Source organism: Schistocerca piceifrons, chromosome 1 (genome assembly GCF_021461385.2).
Source record: "Schistocerca piceifrons isolate TAMUIC-IGC-003096 chromosome 1, iqSchPice1.1, whole genome shotgun sequence".
NCBI lineage: Eukaryota > Metazoa > Arthropoda > Insecta > Orthoptera > Acrididae > Schistocerca > Schistocerca piceifrons.
Genome location: NC_060138.1, coordinates 1,153,981,058 through 1,154,002,142, shown reverse-complemented (window position 1 = coordinate 1,154,002,142; position 21,085 = coordinate 1,153,981,058). Strand labels below are relative to the sequence as shown.

General features: G+C 38.5%; 1 protein-coding gene across 4 annotated transcripts in view; it reads left to right on the top strand.

Moving 5' to 3' along the window:
- Positions 1–21,085, top strand: part of LOC124781101 (DNA excision repair protein ERCC-1) — a 125,052-nt gene that overhangs the window by 20,401 nt on the left and 83,566 nt on the right. For all 4 annotated transcript variants that reach the window (XM_047253830.1, XM_047253833.1, XM_047253831.1 and 1 more), the window contains exons 3-5: positions 3,465–3,659; positions 5,718–5,903; positions 11,597–11,807. In XM_047253830.1, the coding sequence (XP_047109786.1) occupies positions 3,465–3,659; positions 5,718–5,903; positions 11,597–11,806 (591 nt within the window). In that variant the 3' untranslated portion in view covers position 11,807. The remainder of the gene's footprint in view (positions 1–3,464; positions 3,660–5,717; positions 5,904–11,596; positions 11,808–21,085) is intronic.

The window sequence follows — 21,085 nt, the reverse complement described above, 5'->3', positions numbered from 1 at the left end:
GAGAACATCAGAATTGGAAGATCTGAAAATTATATAAGTTTAAAACTGCTTGGGATTTGTTGATGATCTTGCTTTCCCAGTCTACAATGTTCAAGAAACCATATAAGTTAAATCACAACAAGAAACAGCTCAGATAATCAGTATTAGAATATTGTTTGGAGAAAAAAAAGAACAGAAATTATGTTAATTAGTCCCCAATTGCAAACAAAATTACAAAAGAAAAAGTCATTGATAAAGTTAAAAATCTAGGTGTAATCATAACATAAACCTAAATGAGAAACTAACATGCCAAGATAGAATAAAAACATGAACAAAGCGAATTACATTATCAAAATCACTTCATCAAAAAAAGTCTGTCAATTGCTGCAACATAAAACATTGACACAGCCAAAAATAACATACCATCTTTAAAAAAATCTCATTCCTTGGAGACCTTATCAGAACATCGGGAAACAGAGTTAGTAAGAGAATAATAGATTTGTGGAACAATAAGAGCAACATTAAACAGATTATAGAAGTTAAGAAAGATATAATGCCAAATTGCAGCAGATGACTTATGAAACAAAACTGAAATTTGGGTAGACACACAAACCAGACTGCAAAGGAAGATCAATAAAAGGACTACGGGAAAGGTAATCCCAAACAAAGAAAGAATGAGGAGATATTGGGCAGACAGAAGAACAAAAACCACTTTATACAATAATAAAGTATAATAATCCTTAATACGACCATTGTAGTTTTAATTGTATTATTGAATAATGGTAACTCCTTGCACAAACCTGTGCATAACTGATTAGAGTGGTCTAATGATGACCATAAAATATAAATATTAAGAAATAGTAATGGTCATACTGCACGACCATGCTTAAACTGACTGCCACAGTTCTCATATTGCAGGCAGCATAAATGAAAAGAGCTTTCTCCGAATTTGCTGGCAAGATAAATAGTCGTAGATCATCAGGATCTCGTATTAATATCCTACCCAGTATCAGGCTGGCCTATGATCCTACTTGCAGGGAGTTACTTGTTTTTATGGATACTGGGGAAAGGCGATATGAATCACAACACTAAAAAACACAAGATTAGAAAATAAAACAGAGATATCCTGAAATCAGTACAAGAACAAGGTACTCTTAACTGACAGCAGCCTCCACTGACATAAAATATTCACAGAACGACATATAGAAAGAGCATTGACCTGTAACTACACAACTTTAACTGAAACATTTCGGAGAGAGGATACTGAACCATAAGAACTAGATTTAGGCAACTAGAAGGAGGGCAGCGTACTGTGGTGAACCTTACAGCATAACTGCACTGCTGCTTTCCCACAGTATCGCAGAATACTCATAATTGCCAGACTACCGAAATGGCGATCAAGTCTGAGTGTTACTACTTAACTGTACCCTTAGTAACGGACTGTTAAACTTTACCGCAGCATGGTGGAGTGGATGTATAGACAAAAAGCAGTTGAGGGAAGGTGGCGGTCCTTCCAAGGAGCTGTTACAGAATGTTCTGGAGCAACGATGCTCGGGGCTTTTGTTAGCTGCTTGGCACCTTGCACTAGTGTGCCTACACCTGAGGGGGGGGGGGGGGGGGGACAGTTCTGGTGCCAACTTGGTGGTTGGTCAAGTGGCTATCTGTCACCTGCTGGGCTGTAGAAGTGGCCACTTCTTTTCACCCCAGAGGTTTCCTAACCTGAGCCACTGGAACAGTGGGCTTTTCTGTATTCATGTGCCCCTCAGGACCAAGGAGACATTCCATTTAAACTTGAATCTTTTTGACAACCACTGCCTTGTTGAACAAATTATTAATTCATCTCCAAGTGGTGGCAACTGAAATCTGTTTACAGATTTTAGTTCCTCTGTGGGTAGGGAATTGTTATTATTATTATAAGGTTTTTTTTCCCTTTCTATAATTATTTAGATGCTTTAATTCACGGTTGAATCTTTAGATACTTTGGAATAAAATTCATAAGCAAATTATGGTACAGCAGAGATTTGTTCCTCATTAAAAGGACCCGAATCTGTCACCTGATTTTATATTTATTAATTACTTCTTGACTTATCTTTATTTCTGGCCCTGCACAGCTGCCCACACGCTTGCCACAGCACATGGTGTTTTGTAACCAGATGTATTATAGTACTTCATATTTTATTTGCTGAAGGTAGTTAATGGCCAGCCATTCTGTGTTCTCATAATTTAACAGTTCCTCAATGGAATTTTATTTTTGTTTGGAACTATTACAGTAATTATTGATTTTTTAATTGGTAATTCATTAATAGTTTTTCACCTTAATAAAATAACATACACAAACCAAGCATGCTGCCTAAGGGAACGCAATGATGGTCTTCTGACAAAGTTCTTTTATTGTACTTTTCATATTTCTCAGCCTCAAGTCACACAAATAGTTTCATTACTGGTTTTGAAACATAGATACTTCAGACGATACTGGAAGTGGGATAGACGATGCCTATCTACAGGCATGATCCACTAATAGCACATTGTAAACTGGCAGTAGCAAGTGTATACTAAACAGCCAGAATGTGTTAATTTGGGCACTTGTGGATTGCATCTGGAGACAAGCATCATCTAGCCTGCTTGTCTAGTATCATCTGATGATGACTTGTTAAGGAGTCAAAACCAGTAATGAAACTGATGATGATGATGAGGAGGAGGAGGTCCCATACTCAGAGGCATAGGGGCGATGCGGGGAGACCTGCACTGCTGTAATAGGCAAGGTCCTAACAGAGGTGGTTTGCCATTGCCTTCCTCCGACGTAATGAAACTATATGAGTGCTGTAATTTAATTTCATTTATTTACCCAGGGATCATCTTATAATCATATTGGATTTGTCATCACAGTTGAATGAAAATAAATAGCTCAAAAATGTACATACACACAAAATATGTAAGTATGCATTGTGAGAACAGGGCAGGTGGTTGGCTGTGGCCTTGATGAAGGAACCATCCCAGCAGTTGCCTGAATGATTTAGGAAAACTTAAATCAGGATGGATGGACAGAGACAAAATTTCCATCCATCCGAAAATGAGGTCAGCACCTTAACAACTCATTTGGTTGGTCCCTACTGTACAATGTTCTATTGTTCGTACACAGTTTGCACAAGATAAGTTGTAATGAAAAATATTTTGCACTGTTTCTTCAGCATCTCTCTACACTGTCACTGCACACTCTATAAACAACCAGCGGTGACTCCAGGACCATAAAAATGCTGCTATGCCCCTTGTGCTCCTTTCAGTACATCTGGAAAATTTACTCCAGGACCAAAATGAAACACACAATAAATGAATAGCTAACGTTTTTTTAAAGATGTTTTCATCTTAGGTTTGCATCTTTTGCTCTGTTTGTTCATATTTGTATTTGAACCTGTGACTAGTACTCTTGACTGAACTGTGCCTTTTTCCCAAGAAAAAGACAATATTGAAATTATTATTCTTTACAGAAAGGAAACCCACTGCTGAAGAGTATTTATAATGTTCCATGGGAGTTTTCGGAAATTATTCCTGACTATGTCATGGGCAGAACAACCTGTGCACTGTTTCTTAGTTTACGATACCACACCTTGAATCCAGATTATATTCATGAACGACTCAAGCTCTTGGGTAGCCAGTATGAATTGAGAGTGCTACTTGTGCAGGTACAGCATTTGTATTTTTCAATTATTTGTTTACATACATGCCTGTGTGTGTGTGTGTGTGTGTGTGTGTGTGTGTGTGTGTGGAGAGAGAGAGAGAGAGAGAGAGAGAGAGAGAGAGAGAATAGACCATACTACAGAAACTGAAGTATTTAATATTGAAGTATGACAGTCATTTTTTAATTTTCTGAAAATTTGTCATTGAAAATTATATATTTGTGCATATGATTAGTTGTTCGGAGAAAGCATGAAACTGGATATATTTTGGATCCTCTTTATTGTTTTTGTTACTTTCCTCTTTCCCACTTCAGTCTGGGTCTTCTCTCTGGTGCCCTCATAGAACACTGTGTTCTTATCTTTTTTTTCTTTTTAATTCCCATTTTATTTGATGATTAATTTAGAGACATCTGCTTCCATTGCACCAATTATTTTTTAAAACCATGACCGGATTTGGGATATTATAAAATCCTATTGTCAGTTGTAAGAAATTATTGTATTTGGTAACACACAACATGCAGTCGGGCCAGTCAGTGTAAGAGCTCCAATCACTCCATGTTGGCAGAAACTGTTCACCGTAGGGCAGCCGCACAGTAGGAACACCATGGTTGGCATTCCTACGGTACGGCTGCGTAGCTGCGGGCAGTTCCTGCCAATGTGCAGCGATTGGAGTTCTTACACTCACTGGCCTGAAGAAATGTTCTCTGTTACAAAATACAATATCATCGTACTTCTGAAGATAGCGTTTTAAAATCCTGTCACAGGTCTTTGTTTGAATAAATAATTAATACAGCTGAAGCAGATCTATCTGAATTAATTATCATACCTCTCAGTTGTGGGTGTCCCACGTACCAAATCTTGGTCACATTTTATTGTTTCAAATCCTGTCAGGTTTTCTGTAATGATAAACTTTGAAGTAGGGATACCTTCATAATGGCATCTAGCATCCCATTTAACCCTGATGACTGACTGAAGCCATGCAGTATGAGAATGCCCAGTGCCTCGATGGCCTCTAAAACAGTTTATCTCATATGTTGGGCAACCAGGATAAAATGCGCTGATTTTCTGCATCTAGCTCAGTCTGTTCTCGACCATTGTGCCATTAACTGGTAGGAGACCTAATGACATCCCAATCTTGTTATACAGTGAACCATTTATGTCACTGTAGTGGCAGTAGTTTTCTCCCTCTTATACAATAGGTACTTCTAATTCAATTTTGTGTGAGTGTGTTGGATATACTACTTATCTATTACCCTTAATCTTATCACAAAGTATTCCAGCTACTCTTTATGTGATCTTTCAGTGATTCTGGGCCATCCAACAGTTGTCCTGCATATTTTGCTTTCCTTGGTATTAATTTATGGGCATAATTAGTTTTTATCCATTCTCGACAGTATTTACGTGAACATCTGGACATTTCTAACATATAGAATATGCTGAATAGGTGGATTAGTGACTACTTCTCTTCTGAGTGTGATGCCATTTGTAATAGAGGATGTTGTATTGATTTGATAGCACCATCCTTAAGCTATTTTTGTAAATTATCGATAACTTGCAGCATATTTCCTGACAGACTTTAATTTGCAATATCTGTGGAAAGTGAGATAAGATGATCAGCCTGTATTACAGAGTTGCTTTAATCATTTGTGTCTTTTTTCCCTTTTCTTAACAAGAAAATAAATTATACTTCAGCCTCCAACAAAATACTCATATTTCTGAACAGTGTTTAGTAGTTGCTTCTCAGTTTGATGTCTGTCAATGACTCTGTACACAAATGACATAATGGCTATGGTAAGAAACCATAGTTTGTAAGGGCCAATTCCACAGTTAATGTCACTCATATGCTAAGAAGATCTATACCTAACTGTGGCAGTGTGAATTAAAATAGATGTTCTATTTCAGTCATTTAATTAGTGAAACCTATTTTTGACACATAAGGTTGTACATGAGCACAGACACCTTTCCCTTTCTATGCTTCATATGGTTATTTGGAAGTAATAGCTTATTGTTTTTGACTTGTTACCCATTTTCTTATGCATAAATAATTTTCTTGTGTTTCTTCAGGTGGACACCTTGGATCCACACCATTCCCTTAAGTACTTAACGCGCATGTGCATCCTTGCAGATTTAACATTAATGCTTGCTTGGAGTCCAGAAGAAGCTGGACGCATAATTGAAACTTATAAAATGTTTGAACATAAGCCACCCGACATGATAATGGAGAAACAGGACCGTGACCCATACCAGCAGGTAATGTAATACATATTGTTATACAGACTATTAAATAAATATTTTATTAATTATCATGGAACATTCGAAACTGGTAATATCACATATATGTGAGGATTTACTAATATGTATGGTCTAATATAAAACAATCTGTTGTTTTTTAAAGATAATTAACACTAGAACAGTGAAAAAATCAATACCTTTAGAATAGTGGGAAGATGCCATTTGATCCCAATAAGATTTGCATTAAAATTCACAACAAGATTAAAGTAAGACCTATATTTTCATGGCATCCACACATTTCAGATTCTTAACCTAAAGCTGTAACACGTTTAGATAACACTTTTGGTTACAAAAGCATTGTGTTTTGTTCTAAACATTGAAACCACACTTTAAACAGATTATTGATATTTTTAATACAGATTTTCTGCAGACAGCCTATTTTTATTTTTTATTTTTATTTTTTTTTTTTTTTCATTTCTCACAGATGTCTTGTTACCTTTGCACTTTCCAAATAGACATGTCTTTCCTGGTCCTACAGTTGTTTCTTTGTTTGATTGACTTTCTTGCTATTGCCCTGCTTTTTGTTATTTCCCATTCTGGTTTATCAGTCACTAGCAAGTACCTTGACAGGTGTTGCAGTGCCACTCAGAGAATAAAAGGCTTTGTGTTTAAATTCTGTTTATTGAAGTGCTTTCCGTTACAAAATATTTATTGTTTTCCTGTCTGTTGCATACAGGAATAAATCAGAGGATATTCTGATGTGTGAGCAGCCTATGTATCTGTCCATATGAGAAGCATAAATTTGGCAAATTTAGTTGATACACTTGTAGCAATTATCCCTGTGCTTCCTTGACGGTCACTGCAAATGCATGCCCCACTGGAAACTGCCAACATTTGAATTCGGATGGCATCTGTCAGAATCATTGGGGTACACGACAACAGTACATCTTTCCTGACAATTTTCCATTTTAAATTGTAGCTCAATAATATTGTTCATCATCTTCTTCGCAGAAGGCCTGGAACCATTGCAAAGTCACACTGGATTTATGTTTTAGAGAAGAATTATAGGCATGCCAGTTTTTAACCTTAAAACATGAGGTGGCATTCCTGGCAAAACGAGTGAATTCAAGAACTCTGTTGGATGGTTGACAACTTCGTCTTGATTCATTACTGTCACTTCACTTGGTATTTCAGTATCATTGTTGAAACTGATGTGTTAACATCATTGTTTTGGCTGTTAACATGAGCCACTGATGATTTTGTGAATCGGTTTGTTTGGGATTTTGTAGAAGTCTGTTGGCAGCGTAATACATTGTGTACATTCATCACCTTATCTCTTATAAAATTAGGCCCACAAGAACCAAGATCATTTGAGGAAACACTTTTAGTGCAAAAAGCACATCTGGTGAATGTGATAGCAATCATTGTCTCAAATTACTCCAGTGACAATGTTCAGTGGATGCTTTTTATTCCATTCCAAGTATTTAATTGCTGTGGTGATTTGATGCATCAGTCAAAAACAAGTCAGAATGCATTGATGATGAGCTACCCACTTGGTGGCAGGCACATATAGTGAGCCCTCCTGCAGTATGTCCAGTGCTGACTTCTTTCATGTGACGGCATGTTTGAGACCTTTCATTCTGTCCCATCTCTGTCTGCCATCTTTGGTTGAGTCAGTTGTCTCTTGACACTGTTGTGGAGAGAACTGAAATGGGGAGTCGTGTAGTGATTGTAACTCCTCAGTCTCATTATTTTCACTGCCAGTTGTGTCTGACGGAAAATCACCATCTGAATCTGATAAATCACATTATGGATTCTGTAGAATACATAAAATCTCTTCATCAGTAAGAATGTGCTGAAACCATATAATTTAAATGTCTTTTGCCAGGAAAAAATACTAACTAACTGGTGAGGAGGAGAATGGCAACAGTAACACACAAAACATGATTGAAACATCATGTGACAGTGTCCAGTGTGCACACCATTGCACCATTCGAGACAGTGATTCTACTTCTACAAACCAGTGTGAAGCGCATGGCAGAGAACGTTCCCCATTTTACCAATTATTAGGGCTTCTTCCCGTTCCATTCCTCAACGGCAGCTGGAAAGAATGATGCATTACACTGTTCTCATGAACTCCTATGAGAACAGTACATAAGAGGCTTTGTAGTATATTCCTCAATTCATCATTTGAAGCTGGTTCTTGAAACTTTGTAAGTAGGCTTTCTCAAGATAGTTTGTGTCTATCTTCAAGCATCAGTCAATTCATTTTCTTCAGCATGTCCATGGAACTCTCAAAGTTCAAACAAAACTGTGCCCTTTTTAAAAAATGACTTAATATTCACCATTGACTGTACATTTATTGCAGTATCTACTATTGCAATTTTGACCTATTGGCTAACAGGTGCTGAAAACATATCACTAGTCAACATCACTAAAAAGCATAAAAATGATGAGAGCCTCTATGCCTCGTATCAGCTTTTGTCGCGTAAACTATCCTTATGTGACCGACAGGATAAGAACACATGAAACTAAATTTGTGCTTACTGTACATATTTGTAATGAGCACCCTACTCTACAGTATATGGTGTTCATTTCTGATATGTGCAGTTAATTCAATTTCCTAGGTTTTTATCTTATCTGTCACATAACAATGGTGCATTGGGCAAAGGCTGACACAAACCATATAAGCTTACTTCATTTTTGTTCTTTTTATTAATGCTGACTGCTGCTGTGTTTTCAGCACCAATACTAAACTAAACTAAACTAAACTCCATCCGAATAGGCCTTGGAAGGCCCAATGGTACTGACTGGGTGCCATGTCATCCTCAGCCCACAGGTGTCACTGGATGCAGATATGGAGGGGCAGGTGGTCAGCACACCACTCTCCTGGCCGTGTCAGTTTACGAGACCAGAGCCACTACTTCGCATTCAAGTAGCTCCTCAGTTTGCCCTTTAAGGGCTGAGTGCACCCCACTTGCCAACAGCACTCAGCAGACTGGGTGGTCACCCATCCAAGTGCTAGCCCAGCCCAACAGTGATTAACTTCGGTGATCTGACGAGAACCGGTTTCAGCACCAGTAGCCGCTTGAAAATGACCAAAAGATCAAAACTGCAATAATGGATATTGTAACAAATGAACAGTCAGTAGTGAACATGAAGTTACTAAAAAATACTATGTGACAGTCAGCCCACAACAAATACCATTCTGTAAACCTGTGGCTACTTGTGCTGCTTTTCTCTGTATACGATCAGTTCTCCTGCTAGTCCTATTTGGTATGCATTGCACTCAGTTGAGTGGCACTGTAGGATGGTCCACATGAATGTTTTGTAAGCAATCATCTTTGTATATTGATTGCATTTCCCTTGTACTCTACCAGCGAACCAAAATCTGGCACCTGATCTACCTATAAATGTGTTTATTTGATCATTCCATTCCATATCAATGCAAATTGTTACATCTGTGTATTTGTTTGAGTTGACTGATTCCTGTTGTGATTCATTGACACTGTAGGTATCAGAAACTACACTTTTTTCATTTTATGAAGTTTACAATTTACGTTTCTGAACGTTTAAAGTAATTTGCCAATTTTTGTACCTCCTTGAAATCTTATCAAGACTCGACTGAGTACTTGTGCAACTTCTTTCAGACAGTACTTCATTATAGATAACTGCATCATCTGCAGAAAGTCTGAGCTTACTAATTAATATTGTTTGGGAGGTCATTAATTACAACATGAAAGGCAAGTGCCCCATCACAGTTCAGTGGGGCACACCAGGAGTTACTTCTACATCTGTTGGTGACTCTTTATTCAAGATTATATGCTGCTTCCTTCCTACCGAGAAAACCCGAATTCAGTTATCGGCACAAGTTTCACTTGGTACACCCATACGATTCCAGTGATTACTGTAGATGTGCTACCGTTTCAGATATGCCTCACAAAGAAAATGCAATGTGAGTACCTTTGTAATTATCAAATCACCAATATTCAGAAAATGAGTTGTGTCAGGGGTCAATTGAACCCTCCACTGTTCTAGGTATACTACATGGAATTTCCAAGAAATCATGAAATTTAGCAAATAGCAGTACACTGTTGTCAGAAGTAAGAGAAATAAGGATAGTTATGAAGTTCGGTGGAAAAATATCAAAAGGGGCCTTTTGACCTCTTCCATTGCTCTAGTGTCAAAGTAAGGGGCAGAGAGAAGTATGAAGATAGAGTATGGGGGGGGGGGGGGGTGGAAGATAAGTTAAAAGTGGGTTTTTGTGTAGATTTAAGAAAGGGATTGGAGCAGGTTGATAACATGACTGAATGTATTGGAGAGAGATTGCTTATCTGTGCAATTCAATAGGGTTGTTTTTAGAATATTGGAGGGGCAGACTGATGATGATGATGATGAGAGAGAGAGAGAGAGAGAGAGAGAGAGAGAGAGAGAAGAGAGAGAGAGAGAGAGAGAGAGATGACAGTTGTGTGACCATTATTAAGTTGACCAGGTTGTTCTGAATTGCATATTCTGCATGTCAATGGTCAAACTTTCACTTAGCCACAGTTTGACAGTTGTCATTCCTACAAGTGGACTGTTGATTACTGGTTGTGTCCACACAAAAAGTTTTACCATGGTTCCATTGAAGTTGCTGTATGACACAGCTGCTTACACAGTTGGCTCTAGTTCTAATTGCAGTGACAGACCTGCAATAGAATGTGCTAGGTTTAAATGTGACAGGTAATGGGCCTAAATTATTCACACTCATGTGACTCAGGTGACAGGAGATTTGTATTAGGTGGGGCATAAGGTGGGAAGACGTGGGATAACACCTGGGTAATGTTAGGAGCAGAACAGAGTCAAATGTGTACAAGAGTGGTGGAAAGAGAGTGAGAAGGTTAGTGGGAAGGAATGAGCAAATGAGGAAGGAATAATAAGAAAAGAAGGGTAATTGTGGAGAATAGAAGAGGAAAATGGGTGGTGCAGATTATACAGACAGGTTTCACCCTCATGGCTCTGTTATGTACAGGAATATGTTACCCATTTCTTTCTTTGAATCTACTCTACTACCATAGTAAGCATGCAAAACTTTTCTGTCAGTTTCTGAGGAACAGGTAAATTAGTGGTAAACTGCAAACTTTTGGCTGCATCAACTCTGTTGAAAGTGCTGCGTTCTTTATTCATTATATTATGTTTTAATTGTGATGTAAAAAGAGACAGCCAGAATTCCAATTAAAATGGATGTTTATTTTATTTAATTTTATCCATATTTTGCAGCTTAAAATGTCACTGTACTCAATACACTTGAGGTATGAATTTAAAAAAGTTGGTAAGTTTACACTATTCATCTGTTCCACTATTTCGCATATATTTTCCGCATCAGACTTACAAAGCTCGTAACCTAACATCAAACCTTTTTGTAACAGGAATATGCATTTCATCTTATTCAAGAGAACAAATAAATCGTGTATTAAGACGAATTACACCTGAATATGGACCCTCAGAGTCAGAAATGCATCGTGTACTGAATAAACCTTTTTAATTCATACTTCGAGTGGGATGTTTATTTAGTCGGTGATTGGTTTCAGGCTAAGCCCATTCTCATGCCAACCACACTGGAATTATGCAAATTTTCTAATTAATTTGTCATTGCCACATGTGACTGTTGAAAATATTTGAAATGTAAGACAATGTAACAAAGATTTTATTTTTTTACTATATCTTTTTAGATTTCAAATGCTCTCACATCTGTCAGATCAGTTAACCGGACAGATGCTGCAACCTTATTATCAACTTTTGGATCATTAGGGAAGATAATAAAAGCATCACAAGATTCTTTGACACTTTGCCCTGGGCTTGGCCCACAAAAAGCCTCAAGATTGTATAAGGTGCTACATCAGCCATTTCAGAAAGACAGGGTAAAAAAGCTGAAGAAATAAGGTAAGAATAGTCAAATTTCCTATTAATTTCATTATATTTTTGAGTTAACAAACAATGATATTTGTCTTCCATTTTAACAGAAAGATAGAAGAAGAGAAAATGTGTCATCTGACCAAGGTTTTCTTCAATCCGGCCAATCCCATATTGTTGCTGTTATTGTTGTTGTCTTTAGTCCGAAGACTGGTTTGATGGAGCTCTCCATGCTACTCTGTCCTGTGCAAGCCTCTTAATCTCTGATTAACTACTGCAACCTACATCCTTCTGAGTCCACTTATGTATTAATCTCTTGGTCTCCCGGTACGATTTTTATCCTCCCCCCCCTCCCCCCCCGCCCCACCCCCCAACATTTCCCTCCAGTACTAAATTGGTGATCCCTTAACGTCTCAGAATGTGTCCTATCTCCTACTCATGTTGTGCCACAAATTTCTTTTCTCCCCAGTTTTGTACAGTACTTCCTCATTAGTAATATGATCTACCCATCTAATCTTCAGCATTCTTCTGTCGTACCACATTTCAAAATCTTCTATTCTCTTCTTGTGTAAATTGTTCATTGTCCATGTTTCACTTCCATACATGGCCATACTCCATTCAACTGCTTTCATAAAAGACTTCCTGACACTTAAATCTATATTTGATGTTCACAAACATCTCTTCTTCAGTAACGCTTTTCTGGCCATTGGCATTCTACATTTTATATCCTCTCTACTTCAGCCATCATCATTATTTTGCTGCCCAAATAACAAAACTCATCTGCTTCTCTGCTACTTTGTGTCTCATTTCCTAATCTGATTCCCTCAGTATCACCTGATTTTATTCGACTGCATTCCACCATCCTTGTTTTTATTTTGTTGATGTTCATCTTATATCCTCCTTTCAAAATGCTATCCATTCCATTCAGGTGATCTTCCAAGTCATTTGCTGTCACTAACAGAATGACAGTTTCATTGACAAACCTCAAAGTTCTTATTTCCACTTCCTGGACTTTAATTCGTACTCCAAATTGCTCTTTGGTTTCCTTTGCTTCTTGCTCAATGTACAAATTGAATAGCATCATGGATGGGCTACAACCCTGTCTCACTCTCTTCTCAACCACTGCTTACCTGTCATGCCCCTGGGTTTTTAACTGCCATCTAGTTTCTGTACAAGTTGTAAATAGCCTTTTGGTCCCTGTATTTTACCCCTGCTATCTTCAGAATTTCAAAGAAAGTATTCCAGCCAACATTGACAAAAGCCTTCTCTAAGACTACAAATGTTGGTTTGTCTTCCCTCAACCTATCTTGTAAGACAGTCTTAGGGTGAATATTGCCTTGCGTATCCCTACTTTTCTCTGGAATACAAACTGATCATCCTCAAGGTTGTCTTCTATCAGTTTTTCCAGTCTTCTATAAAGGTTTCCTGTTAGTGTTTTGCAACTATGACTTACCGATAGTTCAGTTAATATTTACATCTGTCAGCACCTGCTTTCTTTAGAATTGAAATTATTGTATTCTTCTTGAAGTCTGAGGATATTTCACCTGTCTAATACATCCCCCCCCATGAACCATGGACCTTGCCGTTGGTGGGGAGGCTTGCGTGCCTCAGCGATACAGATAGCCGTACCGTAGGTGCAACCACAACGGATGGGTATCTGTTGAGAGGCCAGACAAACGTGTGGTTCCTGAAGAGGGGCAGCAGCCTTTTCAGTAGTTGCAACGGCAACAGTCTGTATGATTGACTGATCTGGCCTTGTAACAATAACCAAAACGGCCTTGCTGTGCTGGTACTGCGAACAGCTGAAAGCAAGGGGAAACTACAGCCGTAATTTTTCCCGAGGGCATGCAGCTTTACTGTATGATTGAATGATGATGGCGTCCTCTTGGGTAAAATATTCCGGGGGTAAAATAGTCCCCCATTCGGATCTCCGGGCGGGGACTACTCAAGAGGATGTCGTTATCAGGAGAAAGAAAACTGGCATTCTACGGATCGGAGCGTGGAATGTCAGATCCCTTAATCGGGTAGGTAGGTTAGAAAATTTAAAAAGGGAAATGGATAGGTTGAAGTTAGATATAGTGGGAATTAGTGAAGTTCGGTGGCAGAAGGAACAAGACTTCTGGTCAGGTGACTACAGGGCTATAAACACAAAATCAAATAGGGGTAATGCAGGAGTAGGTTTAATAATGAATAGGAAAATAGGAATGCGGGTGAGCTGCTACAAGCAGCATAGTGAACGCATTATTGTGGCCAAGATAGATACGAAGCCCACACCTACTACAGTAGTACAAGTTTATATGCCAACTAGCTCTGCAGATGACGAAGAAATTGAAGAAATGTATGATGAAATAAAAGAAATTATTCAGATTGTGAAGGGAGACGAAAATTTAATAGTCATGGGTGACTGGAATTCGAGTGTAGGAAAACGGAGAGAAGGAAACATAGTAGGTGAATATGGATTGGGGCCAAGAAATGAAAGAGGAAGCCGCCTGGTAGAATTTTGCACAGAGCACAACATAATCATAGCTAACACTTGGTTTAAGAATCATGAAAGAAGGTTGTATACATGGAAGAACCCTGGAGATACTAAAAGGTATCAGATAGATTATATAATGGTAAGACAGAGATTTAGGAACCAGGTTTTAAATTGTAAGACATTTCCAGGGGCAGATGTGGACTCTGACCACAATCTATTGGTTATGACCTGTAGATTAAAACTGAAGAAACTGCAAAAAGGTGGGAATTTAAGGAGATGGGACCTTGGTAAACTGACTAAACCAGAGGTTGTACAGTGTTTCAGGGAGAGCATAAGGGAACACCTGACAGGAATGGGGGAAAGAAATACAGTAGAAGAAGAATGGGTAGCTTTGAGGGATGAAGTAGTGAAGGCAGCTGAGGATCAAGTAGGTAAAAAGACGAGGGCTAGTAGAAATCCTTGGGTAACAGAAGAAATATTGAATTTAATTGATGAAAGGAGAAAATATAAAAATGCAGTAAATGAAGCAGGCAAAAAGGAATACAAACGTCTCAAAAATGAGATCAACAGGAAGTGCAAAATGGCTAAGCAGGGATGGCTAGAGGACAGATGTAAAGATGTAGAGGCCTATCTCACTAGGGGTAAGATAGATACTGCCTACAGGAAAATTAGAGAGACCTTTGGAGATAAGAGAACGACTTGTATGAATATCAAGAGCTCAGATGGAAACCCAGATCTAAGCAAAGAAGGGAAAGCAGAAAGGTGGAAGGAGTATATAGAGGGTCTATACAAGGGCGATGTACTTGAGGACAATATTATGGAAATGGAAGAGGATGTAGATGAAGATGAAATGGGAGATATGATACTGCGTGAAGAGTTTGACAGAGCACTGAAAGACCTGAGTCGAAACAAGGCCCCCGGAGTAGACAACATTCCATTGGAACTACTGACGGTCTTGGGAGAGCCAGTCCTGACAAAACTCTACCATCTGGTGAGCAAGATGTATGAAACAGGCGAAATACCCTCAGACTTCAAGAAGAATATAATAATTCCAATCCCAAAGAAAGCAGGTGTTGACAGATGTGAAAATTACCGAACTATCAGTTTAATAAGTCACAGCTGCAAAATAGTAACACGAATTCTTTACAGACGAATGGAAAAACTAGTAGAAGCCGACCTCGGGGAAGATCAGTTTGGATTCCGTAGAAACACTGGAACATGTGAGGCAATACTCGCCTTACGACTAATCTTAGAAGAAAGATTAAGGAAAGGCAAACCTACGTTTCTAGCATTTGTAGACTTACAGAAAGCTTTTGGCAATGTTGACTGGAATACTCTCTTTCAAATTCTAAAGGTGGCAGGGGTAAAATACAGGGAGCGAAAGGCTATTTACAATTTGTACAGAAACCAGATGGCAGTTATAAGAGTCGAGGGACATGAAAGGGAAGCAGTGGTTGGGAAGGGAGTAAGACAGGGTTGTAGCCTCTCCCCGATGTTGTTCAATCTGTATATTGAGCAAGCAGTAAAGGAAACAAAAGAAAAATTTGGAGTAGGTATTAAAATTCATGGAGAAGAAATAAAAACTTTGAGGTTCGCCGATGACATTGTAATTCTGTCAGAGACAGCAAAGGACTTGGAAGAGCAGTTGAATGCAATGGACAGTGTCTTGAAAGGAGGATATAAGATGAACATCAACAAAAGCAAAACAAGGATAATGGAATGTAATCGAATTAAGTCGGGTGATGCTGAGGGAATTAGATTAGGAAATGAGACACTTAAAGTAGTAAACGAGTTTTGCTATTTGGGGAGCAAAATAACTGATGATGGACGAAGTAGAGAGGATATAAAATGTAGACTGGCAATGCCAAGGAAAGCGTTTCTGAAGAAGAGAAATTTGTTATCATCGAGTATAGATTTAAGTGTCAGGAAGTCATTTCTGAAAGTATTTGTATGGAGTGTAGCCATGTATGGAAGTGAAACATGGACGATAAATAGTTTGGACAAGAAGAGAATAGAAGCTTTCGAAATGTGGTGCTACAGAAGAACGCTGAAGATTAGATGGGTAGATCACATAACTAATGAGAAAGTATTGAATAGGATAGGGGAGAAGAGAAGTTTGTGGCACAACTTGACCAGAAGAAGGGATCGGTTGGTAGGACATGTTCTGAGGCATCAAGGGATCACCAATTTAGTATCGGAGGGCAGCGTGGAGGGTAAAAATCGTAGAGGGAGACCAAGAGATGAATACACTAAGCAGATTCAGAAGGATGTAGGTTGCAGTAGGTACTGGGAGATGAAGAAGCTTGCACAGGATAGAGTAGCATGGAGAGCTGCATCAAACCAGTCTCAGGACTGAAGACCACAACAACAACAACAACAACAACAACAACAATACATCATGCGTATCAAGTGGAAGAGTAGATTAGATTAGATTAATACTTGTTCCATAGATCATGAATACGACACTTTGTAATGATGTCGAACGTGTCAGGTTAATAAAATATGTCTGTACAAGATATTACATTACACAAAATATTGCATGACACTAATGTTTAAGTTGTGTTTTCCCCCCCCTTAATTTATATCTAAAAATTCAGCCAATGTGTAGGAGTTGTCATCTAGCAATTCTTTTAATTTATTTTTAAATGTTAGTTCGCTATCTGTCAGGCTTTTGATGCTGTTTGGTAGGTGACCAAAGACTTTTGTGGCAGCATAATTTACCCCTTTCTGTGCCAAAGCCAGATTTAACCCTGCATAGTGAAGATCATCCTTTCTCCTGGTGTTATAGCTATGCACACTGCTATTACTTTTGAACTGGGTTGGATTATTAACAACAAATTTCATAAGTGAATACATACATTGTGAGGTTACTGTGAGGATCCCTAGATCCTTAAATAGATGTCTGCAGGATGACCGTGGGTGGGCTCCAGCAATTATTCTGATTACACATGTTTGAGCAATGAATACTTTTCTACTCAACGATGAATTACCCCAGAATATGGTGCCATACGAAAGCAGTGAATGAAAGTAGGCATAGTAAGCTAATTTACTGAGATTCTTATCACCAAAATTTGCAATAACCCTAATAGCATACGTAGCTGAACTCAGATGTTTCAGCAGACCATCAATGTGTTGCTTCCAGTTTAACCTCTCATCAATGGACACACCTAAAAATTTTGAAAATTCTACCTTAGCTGCAGACTTCTGTTCAAAGTCTATATTTATTACTGGAGTTGTGCCATTTACTGTACGGAACTGTATATACTGTGTTTTATCAAAATTTAAAGACAGTCTGTTTGCTGAGAACCACTTAATAATTTTGTGAAAAACATCATTTACAATTACATCACTTAGTTCTTGGTTTTTGGATGTTATTACTATACTTGTATCATCAGCAAAAAGAACTAACTTTGCATCTTCATCAATGTGGAATGGTAAGTCATTAATGTATATCAAGAACAGTAAAGGACCTAAGACCAAACCCTGTGGGACCCCGTACTTGATAGCCCCCCAGTTTGAGGAATCAGCTGTTGTTTTAACATTACATGAACCACTTATTTCAACTTTCTGCATTCTTCCAGTTAAGTATGAATTAAACCATTTGTGCACTGCCCCACTCAAACCATAATGATTTAGCTTATCTAAAAGAATTCCATGATTTACACAATCAAAGGCCTTTGAGAGATCACAAAAAATACCAATGGGTGGTGTCCAGTTATTCAGAGCATTTAATATTTGATCAGTGAAAGTGTATATAGCATTTTCTGTTGGAAAGCCTTTCTGAAAACCAAACTGACATTTTGTTAGTACTTTATTTTTACAAATATGGGAGGCTACTCTTGAATACATTACTTTCTCAAAAAATTTTGATAGAGCTGTCAGAAGAGAGATTTGGCAGTAGTTGTTGACATCCGATGTATCCCCCTTTTTATGCAGTGGTTTTACAATGGCATATTTCAGTCTATCGGGGAAAACACTCTGTTCCAAAGAGCTATTACATACATGGCTGAGAATCCCACTTATCTGTGGGGAGCCGGCCGCTGGTGGCCGAGCGGTTCTGGCGCTACAGCCTGGAACCGCGCGACCGCTACGGTCGCAGGTTCGAATCCTGCCTCGGGCATGGATGTGTGTGATATCCTTAGGTTAGTTAGGTTTAAGTAGTTCTAAGTTCTAGGGGACTTATGACCTCAGCAGTTGAGTCCCATAGTGCTCAGAGCCATTTTTATCTGTGGGGCTTGCTGGAAATGCCATCAATTCCGTAAGAGCTTTTACTTTTCAGTGAGTTTATTATTTTACTGATTTCAGAGGGAGAGGTTGGTGGAATGGTTCTCCCATGGCTATCATAGTTTTTGACAGATTGTCGTCTACTCCTGGGGCCTTGTTTCGACTTAGATCATTTAGTCCTCTGTCAGATTCTCCTCCCAGTATCACATCTCCTATTTCAACTTCATTTACATCCTCTTCAATTTCTATAATCCCATATTTATTATAAACACAAAAGTTTAATTTAATTGAATGGACAAAATACCAACTCACCAAGCAACAGCAGAACACACACACAATAAAAAGTTATAATTTGGCAAGCTTTTGGAGCCAGTTCAGGAGAGACTTACCAGATGGGATGAGAAGGAAAGACTTCTGTCGCTGCTTGTTGAGTAGATTTTTTATCTATCCAATTAAATTATTTTGTCAAATATTGTTTGTTTTTATTGTTACAAATGTGAAAGTTTGTGTGTTAGTATGTTTGTGCTCTTTCATGCTGAAATGGCTGAATGGATTTGGAAGAAATTTGGAATGAGATTAGCTTTTACCCTGAATTAACAAATAGGCTACTTTTCAAAATTTGAAGTAAAGATATTGATTGATTTGAAGAATATAATGCAAAATGTGGAACATTAATTACTCTTAGAAAAAGCTATTTGTACTTTGACTTTTGAACTGTATCATATTTGTTAAAATGCTTTCATTGTTTAATATGTCCTACATAATACGATTCGACACAATGAGTACAATCTTCGAAGCGTTTATTCTCTATTTCCATACAAGCCCATAGCATATTAGCTGCTGAGCATCAAGCTTATCTTCTAGCTTCTGAGACACTTGAAGACTCATAACGGAGTCATTTAAATGCTATACAACAGAGACATCATGCCTTTATGTGTAGAACATGGTAGGCTTTTAGTGAGGCTGGATTTGATTAAGATATGCAAGTACATCCGCTAGTAAGAGGCACACACATGAAAGCAAATGACGTTGTTGCATGTACAAAAACAGGGTGTCCCAAAAAGAATGACCCAATTTTAACTTGTAATAATATTGAGACAAATGTCACTAGGTAACTGAAACAGTGCTAGATGAAATTGGCATGGTCTAGAGTTTCAGAAAAAATCCTCTAGATGTCGCTACGAGCACTGACCTGGAGTGTGCAGCCAGTCTCACACAGTATGGCATCTGCGCAACGGAAGGTGTATTGTGTTATTGAATTTAGTCACACTCAGTCAGTGATTGCATTTCAGTGGGCATTTCACATTTGATTTTGTGCTAAATCACCATCACCAAAGAACATTCGACGGTGGTATAAACAGTTTGAAGAAACAGGGTGCCTCTGTAAAGGCAAAAGTCCTGGCTGGCCAAGCGTTCCTGAACAAACAGTGGAACAAATCCAACAAACATTTGAGCGGAGCCCCCGCAAGCCTATGCATCGCGCTAGCCGAGAACTTGCGTTACCGCGCATGACAGTGTGACGTGTGTTATGGCATCGTTTAGCCCTCAAACCGTACCGATTACAACTGGTACAAGCTCTTCAAGATACTGACAAAGTGAAGCGAGTGGACTTTAGCAGTGCTATTCTAGAGGACATGGAAGATGATACTTTTATGGCACGATTGATATTCAGCGATGAGGCAACTTTCCATATTAGCGGTAAGGTTCACAGTCATAATGTGCGTATATGGGGGCTCAAAAATCCTCATGAAACAATTTAACATGAACGTGATTCACCAGAAGTGAATGTTTTTTGTTACGTCTCGCAAAGCAAGGTTTATGGACCCTACTTTTTTGAGGAAGAAACTGTAACAGGACAATCATATCTTGCAATGCTATGATACTGGTTATTCCCACAACTTGACTCTGACAATTTCATCAATCAGCAAGATGGAGCACCACCGCACTGGCACAACAACGTGCGCAGTTTCCTCAATGCCAACGTGCCTCAATGTTGGATAGGGTGTACAGGACCGTGAGACCAGGCTTTACACTCTTGGCCTCTTTGGTCCCCTGATTTAACACCATGTGATTTCTTCCTGTGAGGATATGTTAAACAATGTGTTTATGTTCCTCCCTTACCTTGTGACATTGGTGAACGAAAAATCAGAATATCAGCTGCTGTAGATTCAGTGACAGAAGACACCTTACGCTCAGTTTCGGATGAATTCGGCTCTCGGCTAGGTGTTGTCCGTGTAGCCAATGGAGGACATATTGAACATTTATGATGGATTTTTATAAACTTTTGTCTTTTCTGAGTAATTTAGTATGCAATATGTTGGTGTTAAGCCGTTCTTCCTAATAAACAATTCTAATTAAAATCAGGTCATTCTTTTTGGGACACTGAACTGGAAATTGCTTGTCTTCTTCCTTCGTTAAGTTAGAATGTTTATTACTCATTCACACTGAAGCCACTGGATGGATTTGGATGAACTTTTGAATGAAGATTACCCATATCTGAATTAACATATAGGCTAAAATCAAACAATGGAAAATCCAGGATGCTACCTTTTATTCTGAAAACAAATCACTGTTCCAGTGGGATGGTCAACATGACTACTGTTCCCAT